The sequence below is a fragment of the Cervus elaphus genome, chromosome 9 (assembly GCF_910594005.1).
Source record: "Cervus elaphus chromosome 9, mCerEla1.1, whole genome shotgun sequence".
Lineage (NCBI taxonomy): Eukaryota > Metazoa > Chordata > Mammalia > Artiodactyla > Cervidae > Cervus > Cervus elaphus.
In genome coordinates, this window is record NC_057823.1 from 106,224,619 (window position 1) to 106,238,802 (window position 14,184).

The following is a 14,184-nucleotide window of genomic DNA, read 5'->3' on the forward strand; positions in this document are numbered from 1 at the left end:
TAACAGGTAATTTGCAATAAAACAGAAAAACTTTAAAGTCACAAGCTTTGACATTCAGTTTTTAAAAATCAGTTCTTAAAAACTACTTAACTATTGAGGAGGACATACCTCTCTTATCTTTGAGGAAAGATTTTACTTCCTCCAAGTATGACTGCCATTTTTCTGGGAAGAACACTAATGAAGAAAACCACTTAACACCACTATAGGATAAATATATTTCACCAGTTTAGCTGTTAATAAAAACTGAATCTTTTATACTAAAAGCTATATTATATATACATACTAAAGTATAAATAATCATACTTAAAGTGACTGACATGTGCCTCATTAAAGATATTAATTTTTAAGATCTTTCTTTCGGGCACAAAAAGAATTTTTCCAGAAGAAAACCAAACAGATTTAAGAACAGAATGGTTCATCTTAACTAACTGTCCTTTTTAGAAAATTTATAATTTTTAAGTATAAAAAGATTAGTTTTTAACCATTTAGTCAAAACATTAACAAATATACAGTCAGTTACTATATACAAATTAAAAAAAAAGACATCCCCATTTTTAAGGAGCTTACATGATTAGACTGAAGCCTTGAAACCTACAACAGATTATCAATGGATTAGTAAGAAATAATAAAATAAAGGAAGTTGACAGATTACTAGAAAGTAATAAATGTGGTAGAATTCTTAAAGAGTATTTAACCAAAAAAATCATCTTTTAGTTCAGCCTGAACACATATTGGAAGAAAGCAGGATGACAACAGAAAATGTAAATAGGCTAGCTGAGAACATTTTTGTAGTCAACCACTACAAGTTCCTGAAATGATGAATATAGTATTTTAGCAAGAGTACTTCTGGGTTGTATATATAAAAAATAACAAAGTCAGTCTTTAGAAATGTCTTAGGTCATGACAGAACTCAGTGGAATATACCATATACCATTATCTTTCATACTGTTTTCCTTTAACTTCTTTACTCATAAGCCTGAAACAATTGTAGTTTATGAAAATATATGATAGATTACACAATGGAACTGACTACAATTACATATGATTAAAAAGTACTTATTAATATATCAATATATGTGTGTGTACAAAATTGTGTCCTGCAAGAACTTAGAACATATAAAATATCAAACTATAAGTATCTTCAAATATTTAAAGTTAACATTAACCTAGTAAACAGGCATGGAATTACATTTCGATTCCTACTCAGTGAACCTACAAGTTACAGCTTAACCTAATTCTACCTTGTTCTCAGAGGAATCAAAACAAAAATCTAGCATTAAATGATGAAAATAATTTTATAATCTATAGTCATTTGATAGGCATTTTAAAAACAATGAATATAAATATATACCTTCCTCTTTGTTTTCTCAGAGATAAATATTCAATAAGAGGAAAATAAAAGATAAGAATAATCACCCAGACATAGTTTAATTAGGAGTCTGATATATAACTATTTATCTTTGGATTACAAAATCGCAATATATTTGTTTATGTATCACATTACAGTGAATGATAAATACCTAGATATTATGCTTAAATCAAAAATAGTCAATGAAAACCTGGCAATAGACTCAACAAATTTTCTACTCCCAAGGACTCACCTGGAGTAACTAATTTCTATCATAGTTTAGAAACCAAAAATAGTGAAGTAGAGCACTCATTAAAGAAAAATACAATATTGGTCTTTTCTGCAACCTAAATTTTATGTGGCAACATAAAATAGGAAGCAATTGGAGGGTTAAAAAATAAGTAATATCAAAATAGTACATATTTCATCTGGCTTCAATTTCTCAGCTACTAAAAACCAGAAGATACAGTCCAAGGGAAAGATTTTGCCCCAATACTCTCATCTGGGTAACTCATTCTAGACCTTTAACAAGAACATGAAGACAGCAAAAAAAAAAAAAAAAAAACAATATAGGTAATATGGACAAGCAAAGTCTGCAGCAGAAATAGGAACAGTCCTTACCACAGGATGTCTAGGTGCACTTTCATGACAATGCATCTTTTGATAATAACTATAAGAAAATATTTGAAAAGAAGCATCTTATCGCCTGGTAGTCAGATTCAACTGTAGCTTATAAAAGACCTTCTGAAAGGCACATCTTAAGAAAGAAAGAAAAAGAGAAATTCTTCTCCCCTAAAGCCTAATCACGAAAACAGTAAATGGAAAACAGGAATGGAACAGTAAATGGAATTAAGTCTTGTACATCTTAATACACTAACACCTCTGTGATAGCTATAAGCCAAAACTTCTCACCAGATCCAAGCAACACATCTCACTTGCTGACTGACAGCCTAGAAAGGTAGTTGAAGAATGTGTGCTCATAAATGACAGACTTAATGTACTCCCAGCATTCCACTGTCATTTAACCTTATAAAGTTTCTATTTGCTAAGTCTAATGATTGGGCTCTTTATCTCAACCCAGTATCAACTGTTGCCAGCACTTGACCAGAGACTGAGACAGCACTTTCACATTTATATTTGAGAAATAATTTGATTTGTTCCAAATCTCTTTCTGATCTTTTAATATGCCCTCCTAGAAAAAGTAAATAAAAATTACATTTAAAAAGAAAGGATCTACACCAGCCCAGGTGGGATGCATGGGACAAGTGCTCAGGCCTGGTGCACCGGGAAGACCCACAGGGATCGGACAGAGAGGGAGGTGGGAGGGGGGAGCGGGATGGGGAATACATGTAAATCCATGGCTGATTCATGCCAATGTATGACAAAGCCCACTACAATATTGTAAAGTAATTAGCCTCCAACTAATTAAAAAATAAATGGGAAAAAAAAAAAAAGAAAGGATCTAAACTACAGAGTATGTACGAGGAAAATAACACCGGTAAAAGAACTGCAATACTAGGGATAACCTATCAACTATAAACTTTAAACCCAGAATAAATTTATTTTCAGTAATCTAGAATCTGATAAAAAAAAAGCAATATGCAAATACTATCTGAGTCTCCTATTCTGAGTTTTCCTAGTGGCTGAGTGGTAAGGAATCCACCTGCAATGCAGGAGACCTGACCGGAGCCTCAGGTTCAATCCTGGGTCAGGAGGATCCCCTGGAGAAGGATACAACAGCCCACTCCAGTCCTCTTGCCTGGGAAGTCCCATGGACAGAGGAGCCTGGTGGGCTACAGTCCACGGGGTCACTAAATAGTCGGACACGACTTAGCAACTAAACAACAACAACAACAAAACTCTGAGCTGTAATAAATTCTTCATTATCGACACTGGAATATCTGTATCAGAGTTTTTAGTACTAAGCTTGCTTCAACCTGTGATTCTGCTTGAATATGAGGAGCTCCTATCATCAGCTGATGGGGCCCCAAAACCTGTGAACTAAATTTAATGTCATTAAATTAATACAATTAGTTAAATAAACATGCTGGGTAAAAAAAAAAAAAAAAAAAAAACTGATGCAATCCAAAGAAAAATTATTTGGATATTATTGAAGCTACTGCCTGCCCTCTAGCACACTGGTATACAGAAGAAAGATACACACATGTGCACTCATTCTTCATGGTTTTCTGTGCCTTTAAAATGAAGGAGTACAATTCAGTTAAGTCCTTACCAAGATACCTGACAAGAAAGATACCCACAGGAGGAAAAGAGAAAAACAGATTTAAAAGAGATGGTAATCTCTATCAAAGAATATATAATGAATAAAAATGTATTCTTTCTGCAGATTTAAAAATATGTCAAATAACATTTTAACTTTTTTTCAAGTTTGCCAAATAACTTTGGCTTTTAATTATAGTACATCTTTTGAATATCACTGAACAAAATAAAACCAATTTTATTAATGGTAGGAAGGTACGAGTCAATGTAATCTTGACAAGGATAAAAATTATATTCTAGTTCATCAGAATGGCATGTTGTTAAAAAATATTACCCCAGAAAATAATCCTTGAGAACATTAATGACTTTGGCTAGATTAACTTGATAATGAAGAACAATATCATTAATACAGTAACTAGATCAAAGAAATTTACTTACTTAAAAAGTCAGAAAACCACTGACTCTCCATGTTTAACCTATTTTTCAACCTTTTATTTACATACTTGAGTCCATCCACTTTTTAAAGCATGTTCCCAAATGCTAGAAGAAATACCTTTAAAAGTATATCCAATTCAAAAGTAAGCCATTAGTCACTAAACCAACATTTATTGAATGTCTATTATGTGCCAACATGTGGGTGGATGGGATAAAAAGGAAACATGATACTCTTTACCCTTTAAAGAGTTGACAATCCATCAGCAAGATACACCTGTAAACCATAATTTCAGTTACTCATGGAGAGCAATTTGACATCATCTATCAAAAATTTCAAAGTATATCTGATATTTTAGCTCCCTTTAATTATATTTCTAGAATAGATCCCAGAGAAATCCTCATAGATAAGCCAAGAGACTTGCACAAAGTTTTTACTGTTAACCTTACCTATAAAGCAAAACAATGGAAGCAATATAAGGGTCCCTGAATATGAAATGGATAAACAAGAGATACATACATATATAGAACACTAAAAGTTTAAAAGAAGGAATTACATATTCATTAAGCTAAATACCAAAAACAACTTAAAAGTAAATAAAGGGGCTTGCAGACTGACAGACTATGTCAGACCAGAAGCTAACCATTTAGCAACAGAGACAAACTACTTGTGACCACAGCTGAGTGATACTGTACTGTTGTCTGTGGTGTCCATTATGTTTGCTAAAGCTGTTGGTTTTTTAAGCGTTTTAGATCATCACAGTAGTTACCTCTAGAAAGAGATAGTGGTAATATGGGATGTAAGACAAGAGACTTCAAGTTTATTTGCTTTATTAATTCAAGAAGAAACAAATTTAACAAAATGCCAACAATTGTCAATGTCTAGGTAACAGGCATATATTACAGATGTTATTACTCTTTTCAGTATTTTGAATTTTTTTAATTTCCTAAAATTAGAAAACATACAAGACTGAAATATTTGACCGCATTTCAAATTAGAAATCTCAAACTACAATCTCAGTTACCAAGAGACACACAAATTTCTTAGCATGACACTCAAGAACCTTAACAACCTGGTCCCTACCCTCCTTCACAGACCCAACTACGAACACTTCCCCCACCACGATACAATCCTAACATTACTTTGACACCCACTACTAACTGGACATTCCATATATTTTTCTGATGCCTTGTTTTTGTCAATGCTATTTCCCACAACAGCACTCTTCTCACAAAAAATGTTTGCTTGCATCACAATCACCACGTCACTACGTATCAATCAAGACCCAGAGAGATTAAGCAACATATTTTTAGGATTTCCTGATTCCTCCCTGGTCTCTCACAGAAGGACTTATTTTGCGACTGGCATTTCCACAGCACTTATCACTAGAAAAGGATATCATTTCCTTGGCAGTATAATTTTTTTAATTCCTTAACACTATTTGAGTGCCTGGCACACAATAGGTATTCCATTTTTAACTGCACCAAATCAACATCTTAAACAATGTTAAGGAATAGAGTGAAAAGCTATCAGTTCATTAACTCATTAGAATTTTTATTAAATCTATCAGACAAAAATGAAATAGTATTTAGCTTCTAAATACAAACTTCATAAAAAATACATTATGCTTTTGAAAAGTAAAAAATGTTACGAGTGCAATTCTAATAATATTAATTATGTTTATATTTATACAGGGTTAATATCAACAGTAAATACTATCCAGAAGACACTTTTTCTCTTTGACAATTTTACTAATTTTCCTAGAAAAGAGTTCAGTGTATCTCTATTAGTATTAGCAGCTCCCCCTAAAATCAGTTATCATTCTAGCAAAAGGATCTTCTGCTCATGCTAACAATTAACTTCCTCCTTTGATGGCTTACAGCACCTGTCAGTAAATGTTTCAAGAGGGATAATGCCTTTTGGAAATTACTGCTTGGTTCAAAGGCATATAGATTTAGCTCCATCTGTGATGTATCCAGGCGATCAAAGGTCTTGAAGACAAATGCTTGGGAATCCAACAGATCTGGGTTAAAACCTTGACTCTGACATTTATCTATTGTTACTTAATCTCTCTGGGCCTCAATTTCCTCGTCTGTAAAATGGAATAAGTGAGAATTAATCATGTAAAACTATATTGCGCCTGGGTACATGATAAATACTCAGTGAGACAACCACTACTAAGTCTTTTTAAATATCAAAAACTAAAAGCAAAATTTTGAAATGTAGTAACAAAGACAAGATGAAGTTTAATAACTTAATGTCATCTTCTCTAGAATGCCGTATTTGTGCACCACTGTTTATTGGAAACTACCACTCTTGATGTAAGTAAATGCTTTGTCCACTCAGAGGGGAAAAGGCAATGAAGACGAATATCCAACCTAGGAGACTCTGGAAGCCAAAGTGAGTACTTATAAAATGGAATCCTTCATAAATGTACATCACTTATATCAGGGATTACAAGTAAACTCACTTCTCAAGGAGTATTTCAGGAATAAGATAACAAGAATGTAGTGGGGGTATTGGAGGGTAGTGGGGACCAAATCCCTCAATATATTCACTCTAAGTTGAAAAGCAAAAGAGTCAGGAAAGACAAGCCTTAATAGAATGCTGAATTAGTTACTGCTATTTAATAAGCTCTGATGCAAATGTTTACCTCACTTACCATAGTTGATGATAATATGGCTACCAGTCTATTCACTTAACTGCTTCAACAACCTCAAATTACAGCAAGCAGCAAAAGAAGAATTAAACTGTGGGTAACTAATGGATGAGATCAGGAAACTGTCAGGCCAGTTCAAACTGGCAGACTCCAGAAAGTGAACTCCGATCAGGAGAGGAAGAAAAAGGCTTTTAATAAAGACTTCTATATTTGGAACTATATACAAGCATATTAAAAGGCAGAGACATTACTTTGCCAACAGAAGTCCATACAGTCAAAGCTGTGGTTTTTCCAGTGGTTATGTATGGATGTGAGAGTTGGACTATAAAGAAAGCTGAGCACTGAAGAATTGATGCTTTTGAACTGTGGTGTTGGAGAAGACTCTTGAGAGTCCCTTGGACTGCAAGGAGATCCAACCAGTCCATCCTAAAGGAGATCAGTCCTGGGTGTTCATTGGAAGGACTGATGCTGAAGCTGAAGCTCTAATACTCTGGCCACCTAATGTGAAAAGCTGACTCACTGGAAAAGACCCTGATGCTGGAAAGACTGAAGGCAGGAGGAGAAGGGGACAAAAGAGGATGAGATGGTTGGATGGCATCACTGACTCAATGGACGTGAATTTGAGCAGGCATTGGGAGAGCAAAGGTCAGGGAGGCCTGGCGTGCTGCAGTCCATGGGGTGGCAATGAGCTGGACACAACTGAGTGACTGAACAACAATATTTCATACTTCACCTCAATCTCCTTTAGTCTGATCTGCCTAAGAGCAAGTCTGAGGTAGTATTATATCCTTTCTACAAATAAGGAGATCAAAGTACAAAAATTAAGATAACTAACTGTATCACATGATTAAGAAACAATTGGATCATGGGATGAATTCAGTTCAACTCAAACTTAAGTGTTTGCTTCATTCATTCCCTAAAATGCCTCCAGCCTGGAAAAAGGAAACCAAGAGAGGTAAATTTAGATCCAACTTCATACATGTAAGCCTCCAAAGGATAACAACATTAAAAACAATGTTACAAATAATGTTACAGCAGGAGCCAAAGGAGATGGTACAGAATTATAAAACTAGTAAAACAATTCACCAGGAGGTTGAAAAAAAACAAAAGTCATAATTAACTGACAGGAAATCAAGTTTTAACCAGAAAACAGTCGTCATTTCCCAAAAACTTTCTAAAATCTATTCATAATATATTACTAGTTTCTTAGGTAACTCCAGAATCTATACTAGTTCATAACTCAACTCTACAAAGTAGAAGTTCCTAAAAATAAGCTAAATAAATATAACACATATATATCAAATATGCTGATCCTAAGCCTTAGCATAGAAACCATTTTCAAAATCATAAAACCCTAGTACTTTAAGACATCAAGTTGGATAGCCAATGTAGATAATCTATCTGACCCCATCATTTTAAAATTAAATAAAAAGCTGCCCAAAGAACTTCTGTCCAAAAAGTAGAGAAGCAGAATCTGGAGCAAGGAAATTAAAAAGCAGAGAAAATATATTTAATGAAGTTTCTAGATCATCAATAACTATATACACAAACTAAGCATGGCTTTAGAATAATTTTGTAGCCAGTACTGCACAGAAGTGATATTAATGCTACAGCTAATAGACAACAGACAGCTGTATACAGTATGCTAGACACTCATTAGAGCTGTATTCCTCAGATCTGTTTTTATAATCTATATAACATTTTATAGAAAATGCAAAATACATCCAATCTAGGTGTATGGCACCTGTCTCATTCAAAAAATGAGTAAAACAAAAACCCATTATTTGGGGGGGAAGATTTTACATCTAAGTCCTCAATTCTTTGCTTCACCATGAATCATTTGAATCCAAAAATGTCAAGTCATCGTCCTCACTTTACCCCTGCATAAAGCTCCCTCTGGTAAATAAAGGATTCCTTTCCCCATTCTAAAGTCTACCTTACTTACAGTACCACAAATAAGCACGTTCAAATATTCTGCTACCTTGGGTAAGACAGCAAGTTCACCATGTAACACTCGAGATAAAGCTAAGCATTTCATATTTTTAGAGAAAGTTTCCCTAAAATCATTTAAAGGACAAAATTAAAAATAAACCATAAATATCTGCAATAATCCATGTACAAGCATTTTATCTTTCCAGTTACATCAAGGACACAAAAAGCTATGCCACTGAAATATACAAAGACAATGCTGCCATCTAAAGGCCAAGATATAATATTAAAAAAAGTATATACATAGTCAAATACTCAGTGTATATAAAAGCACACAGTTTGGTATTCTAAGGTCAGCAAACTTTATACTTTGGAAAAGCACTACACTATGATTATTTTCAGGCTACACAATAAAACTCTAACACTCTTTGGCGAAGGTTCTTCTTAAGATTGATAAGAGAATTAGCAAAATAATTTGGCTAATGATCAACATCTATCTGTGCAGGTAGAGTTCTGCCGGCATCCTTTCAGACACAATATTCTCCTAAGTATCTGTACTAGTTGTTTGTCCTATTTAATGACATTTATTATCCCTGTCTATAATTAACTATACAACAGAATTACATATCCACATATATAAATATTATTTGTCATTAACCAGATTATTATTTCTACTTGCCCTATTTAAAATATTTGTTGCTAAGGAACTAATGAAAATACATCTCAGAACGCAAAAACCCAGACTACTTAAAACCGCAGCTTTGCAAGTAATTCAAATATTTCTCCTTATTTCATAATTCCTAAAAATACAAACCAAAGTTCCTATGGGAGATGAGTTATCAACAGCGTAACAGCCCAACAGAAAGAGTTCAAATGATTCTCAATTTCTCTTTCTAAAAACCTTAAATTGAAAGAATTTCATTGAACTAAAATATAGGAAAAATTACTTCAAATCAGCAATGAAATCAAAATGTTTACTGAATAACACTACATAAAAAACTGATTCCTTTAGCATCTAAGTACATAATATCTTTCTAATGGACCATAATATCAAGGACATTTGAATATAACTAGAACCTTCAAAAACCATGGTTAATTCCTTTAAGAAACCACCGGCCAAAATTTTTCTCTGAAACAAAGATGTTTTTGAGCATCTTCTGTATGTGGGATTCTATGCTCGGGGCAGGGTTTCAAGCTGTAGATCAGTCACCTTCTGGGTGGCTAAAATGCTCTTGCAATCAGTGGCTCACAGATGTCTAAATTTCAAGAGACAGGTAAAGAAAATTGGCTTGGGTGCAGAAGTGCCACCTTTTTATTTTGTAATGTTGACTTGGGACATTAAAAGTGAACAACCAACCAAACAAGACTTTGATCAGGTAGGATTTGTTTTGCCCTTTCTAAATGTCAAATTTAAATTTCATTTTATGTTGTGTTCTCTAATTAATAAAAGGTTTTCACCCTAAAGACAAAAAAAAAAGAATGTTTCTCTGGTTTTGCTCAACAAGAAAACAAATATTAATCAGTCAACAAATGTTTCCATTATGTGAGAAATATTAAACACTAAGTTGGTATGACCATCTTTTAATTTATCTTGAGTGTAAAATGGAAACAGACGACAAACACAGTCAATATCTCATAAAACCACTCGTTTTCTATGTTTCCTATGAGTCAGAATTAATACTACACAATTTAAGGACATTATGTCATTTAATCCTCAAAACCACAACTCACAAAAAGACAAATACTAATAACCCAATTTGCAAAAGACGTTCAGAAACTCTTAAGTAGCTTTCCCAGGGACACAATACAGGATTCAAAAATTCACTCTCTCTGACCCGGAAGACCTTACTGTCTCCAAAAGAACATAAAGACTCCGGAGTGATTATTAAAATTGTATTAAATGTAAAGAGGAATAGGAAGTATTTTTATTATGTAATTTTAGAGAAATATATAATTCTATGTGGTAATAAAAGCATATACTTTTAATTCACAGTGTTTCAATTTTTTTCTTACTATAATCTTTATTTTTTTTTAATCTTTTTTTAAAAAAAAAAGCATTATCTTACTTGAAGTGCTGGCGTTTGTTAGAGACTTTTGAAAACTTACCTTAATAACGTGAGAGGTATTTACTAAATTTTGTAAACTAACTCTAAGGGTCGGGGGGGCAACAAAAAGATCTCTTAACTTTGCAGATACAGTTAAAAAGCGCATCTTCTCTGTGAATCTGATACATATTCAAGACCATCTTCCCTACATGTTAATGCAGAGCATTTCTTCAACGTCAAGAACTCTACTAACGCCTCTGCAGTGACAGCTTTTTCTGTTAAAAAGTTTTCTTTCTCTATATTGCATACTTATCAAATCAAAGTTAAATGAATTTGGAATATTATTCAGCTATAAAAAGGAATGAAGCTCTGACACATGCTACAACACAAATGAACTCTGAAAAAATATGGTAAGGCAAAGAAGGTAGATACAAAAGACCACATATTGTGTTCTTCTGTTTGTATGAAATGTCTGGAACAGACAAATCCATGGAAACCAAAAGTAGATTACCAGTTGCCATGAGCTAGAAGAAGGGGGATGAAGAGGGACAGCTAATGGACACAAAGTTTCTTTACGGGATAGTAAAACCATTTTAGAATCAGTGATGATGACTGCACAACTTTGTGAATATACTGAATTGTACATTTTTAAAAGGCAAATTTTATGATACGTAAAGTTATCTCAATAAGAGAAAATTACATGGTTTTAAATATATTTATAAAACACTGTGTATGATTATCTATACATGTGCTTAAAATATAATGTAAATTCTATGTAACACTCTAAAACCTATGTAACTACCGACATTATCTGTCTCAATTTATTGAATCCCATTTTACGCCATACTAAGTGAAAGGCTCTATTTCACAAATGTACATCTTCTTGAATATTAAAAATTCCTAACTATCTAAAATTACTATAATCCCTAGGGGAGTCAGAAAGAATGACAACTACATACTCATGTTTGGCAGTCAAATTTCATTTTTTCCAATTAATTTTTTCCACTATCAGAGTTTAGGAAAAAACACATTAGCACATGGTAATGAAGAATTTTTAACATGTAAGTACCATATACAAGCAAGCATCCACATGACTATAAAATCAAATTACAGAAATCACTGTTTTAAGATTCTTACTTTGAAGTAGAATTTGGCTCTAAACCACCAAAAGAAGCAGAAAAAAATTGATAACACTAAGTTATAAGGAGTTCTAGAGTTAAATGAAAAACAGAAGGATGATAAGAAGTACTTACTAATTTGTTTTCCTGCATGTATATTCTCTGTAATTTCAGACAGCCCTTAGCTATGACGATCATGCCTTCATCTGAGATCTTGTAACACTGGCCGAAATGAATATCTTTGAGTTCTCTGCATTTCGACCCCAGCTGTAAATAAAGAGATTTCGCTGAATGCTCCAAAAATAACAAAGTCAACATATTTCTAGTGGGATTTCCAAATAATTTTTTAAATAGCTATACCAAAGTTAAATAATTATTTATAAATTTCTCTTAAAATAGAATGCAGGCAATCTCATTGAAAACAGTGCTGTGTAAGCCCTTTGACCTTCTAATCATTTCCTTGCTTCAACTGCTTCACACTATACATCCACCAAGAGGCCTAGGTTCCTTAACACTTCAAATTCATATCTTTATTACTCTTAAGTCTTTTTATCAGTCATACTGTTAGACTGAAAGTAATAGAGATCCAAGGGATAAAACCAAAGTCCAAGAAGTGAAACACGATACAGTGAGTGAATGAGTGTTCAATTAATGAGATTCTACTTCTAGCTCTGACTGCCCACAATGTGTCCTTTTTCTCCATCAGCTCATTTACACTGTGAAAGAGAAAAAGGACTGAATATGCTGGAGCCAATATTCTAGTTAACACTTATTTACACCCTTATTGCAAACACTAAAACAAAAGGGACTTGCGATTTCCTGATTACTTTCCTCAAGTGTACATTAAGAAGTTACAAGTATAATGTTCCCCTTAAAAAACATTAAGCACCATATAGAACAAATTACATACATTTCTTTCCAAAATCTAGAGTAGAAATTAGATAATTAAAGCAAATTATAAATATTGTTTTATGAGTATTACATATGAAGAAAGTCATCTTAGATAAAATGAGAAAATTTAGTAAAAATCTATAAATCAAAAATTATCTAAAAAGTTACATTAAAACAAGAAATCCAGTGTTGACAAGAGTTCAAAGTGTATAAATTATTACTAAAAATCATGGGGGTGGAATAAATAAATAAAATAAAAATCACGGGGGGTTTATAAAATTTTTTTTATTTTATAAAATTTGCCTGAAAATTATATAACTTGGCATCTAAATATTTACCAAAAAATGTAAGAAGAATGGATAATTGACTAGATATACAGTAAAGTCAACACACTAAAATGTTAATTATACAACCTACATAGTAGGTATTCAGGTGTCGACTCTAAAATTCTTTCAAATTTTCCATACATTTAAAATTATTCATAACAGATCATTGAAATAATTAACTAAAGGTGTTTGGTAAGAGTTATCTACAAGAAATTAGCACCATAGTTTTTTAAATAGTAAAATAGAGAAAATAACTTAAAGTTATAAATTATGGTGTTTGCATAAAATTGAATATTAGACAACCATTAAATTGAAATAATCTTGGTTCATTTCCAAGGAAAACCATTCAATATCACATTAATCGAAGTCTATGCCCCAACCACTAATGTCAAAAAAACTGAAGTTGAACAGTTACTAAGCAGACCTACCAGAAGTAGGTCAAGTTACTTCTAGAAGTAACGCCAAAAAAAAAGATGTCCTTTTCACCATAGGGGACTGGAATACAAAAGTAGGAAGTTAAGTGACACCTGGAGTGACAGGCAAATTTGGCCTTGCAGTACAAAACGAAGCAGGTCAAGGCTAACACAGTTTTGCCAAGAAAACGCGCTGGTCATAGCAAACACCCTCTTCCAACAACACAAAAGACTACACATGGACATCACCAGATGGTCAATACCAAAATCAGACTGACGATATTCTTTGCAGTCAAAGATGGAGAAGCTCTATACAGTCAGCAAAATCAAGACCGGAAGCTAACTGTGGCTCAGATCATAAACTCCTTACTGCCAAATTCAGACTTAAATTGAAGAAAGAAGGGAAAACCATCAGGCCGTGCAGGTATGACCTAAATCAAACCCCTTCAGATTACACAGCAGAAGTGAGAAACAGATTCAAGGGGTTAGAACTGAAAGACAGAGTGCCTGAAGAACTATGGACGGAGGGTCATGACACTGTGCAAGAGGTGGTGATCAAAACCACCCCAAAAAACAGAAAGGCAAAAACAAAACGGCTGTCTGAGGAGGCCTTACAAATAGCTGAGGAAAGAAGAGAAGTGAAAGGCAAGAGAGAAAAGGAAAGACAAACCCATCTGAATGAAGAGTTCCAAAGAATAGCAGGGAGAGATAAGAAAGCCTTCCTCAGTGATAAGTGCAAAGAAAAAGAGGAAGCCAATAGAATGGGAAAGACTAGAGATCTCTTCAAGAAAACTAGGGAACA

The 14,184-nt window shown here is 33.4% G+C and overlaps 1 protein-coding gene across 1 annotated transcript in view; it reads right to left on the minus strand.

The window, feature by feature from the left end:
* The window catches only part of FBXL17 (F-box and leucine rich repeat protein 17), a 498,904-nt gene that overhangs the window by 444,202 nt on the left and 40,518 nt on the right, over positions 1–14,184 (minus strand). The window contains exon 4 of the mRNA XM_043913747.1: positions 11,888–12,019. Within this exon, the coding sequence (XP_043769682.1) occupies positions 11,888–12,019 (132 nt within the window). The remainder of the gene's footprint in view (positions 1–11,887; positions 12,020–14,184) is intronic.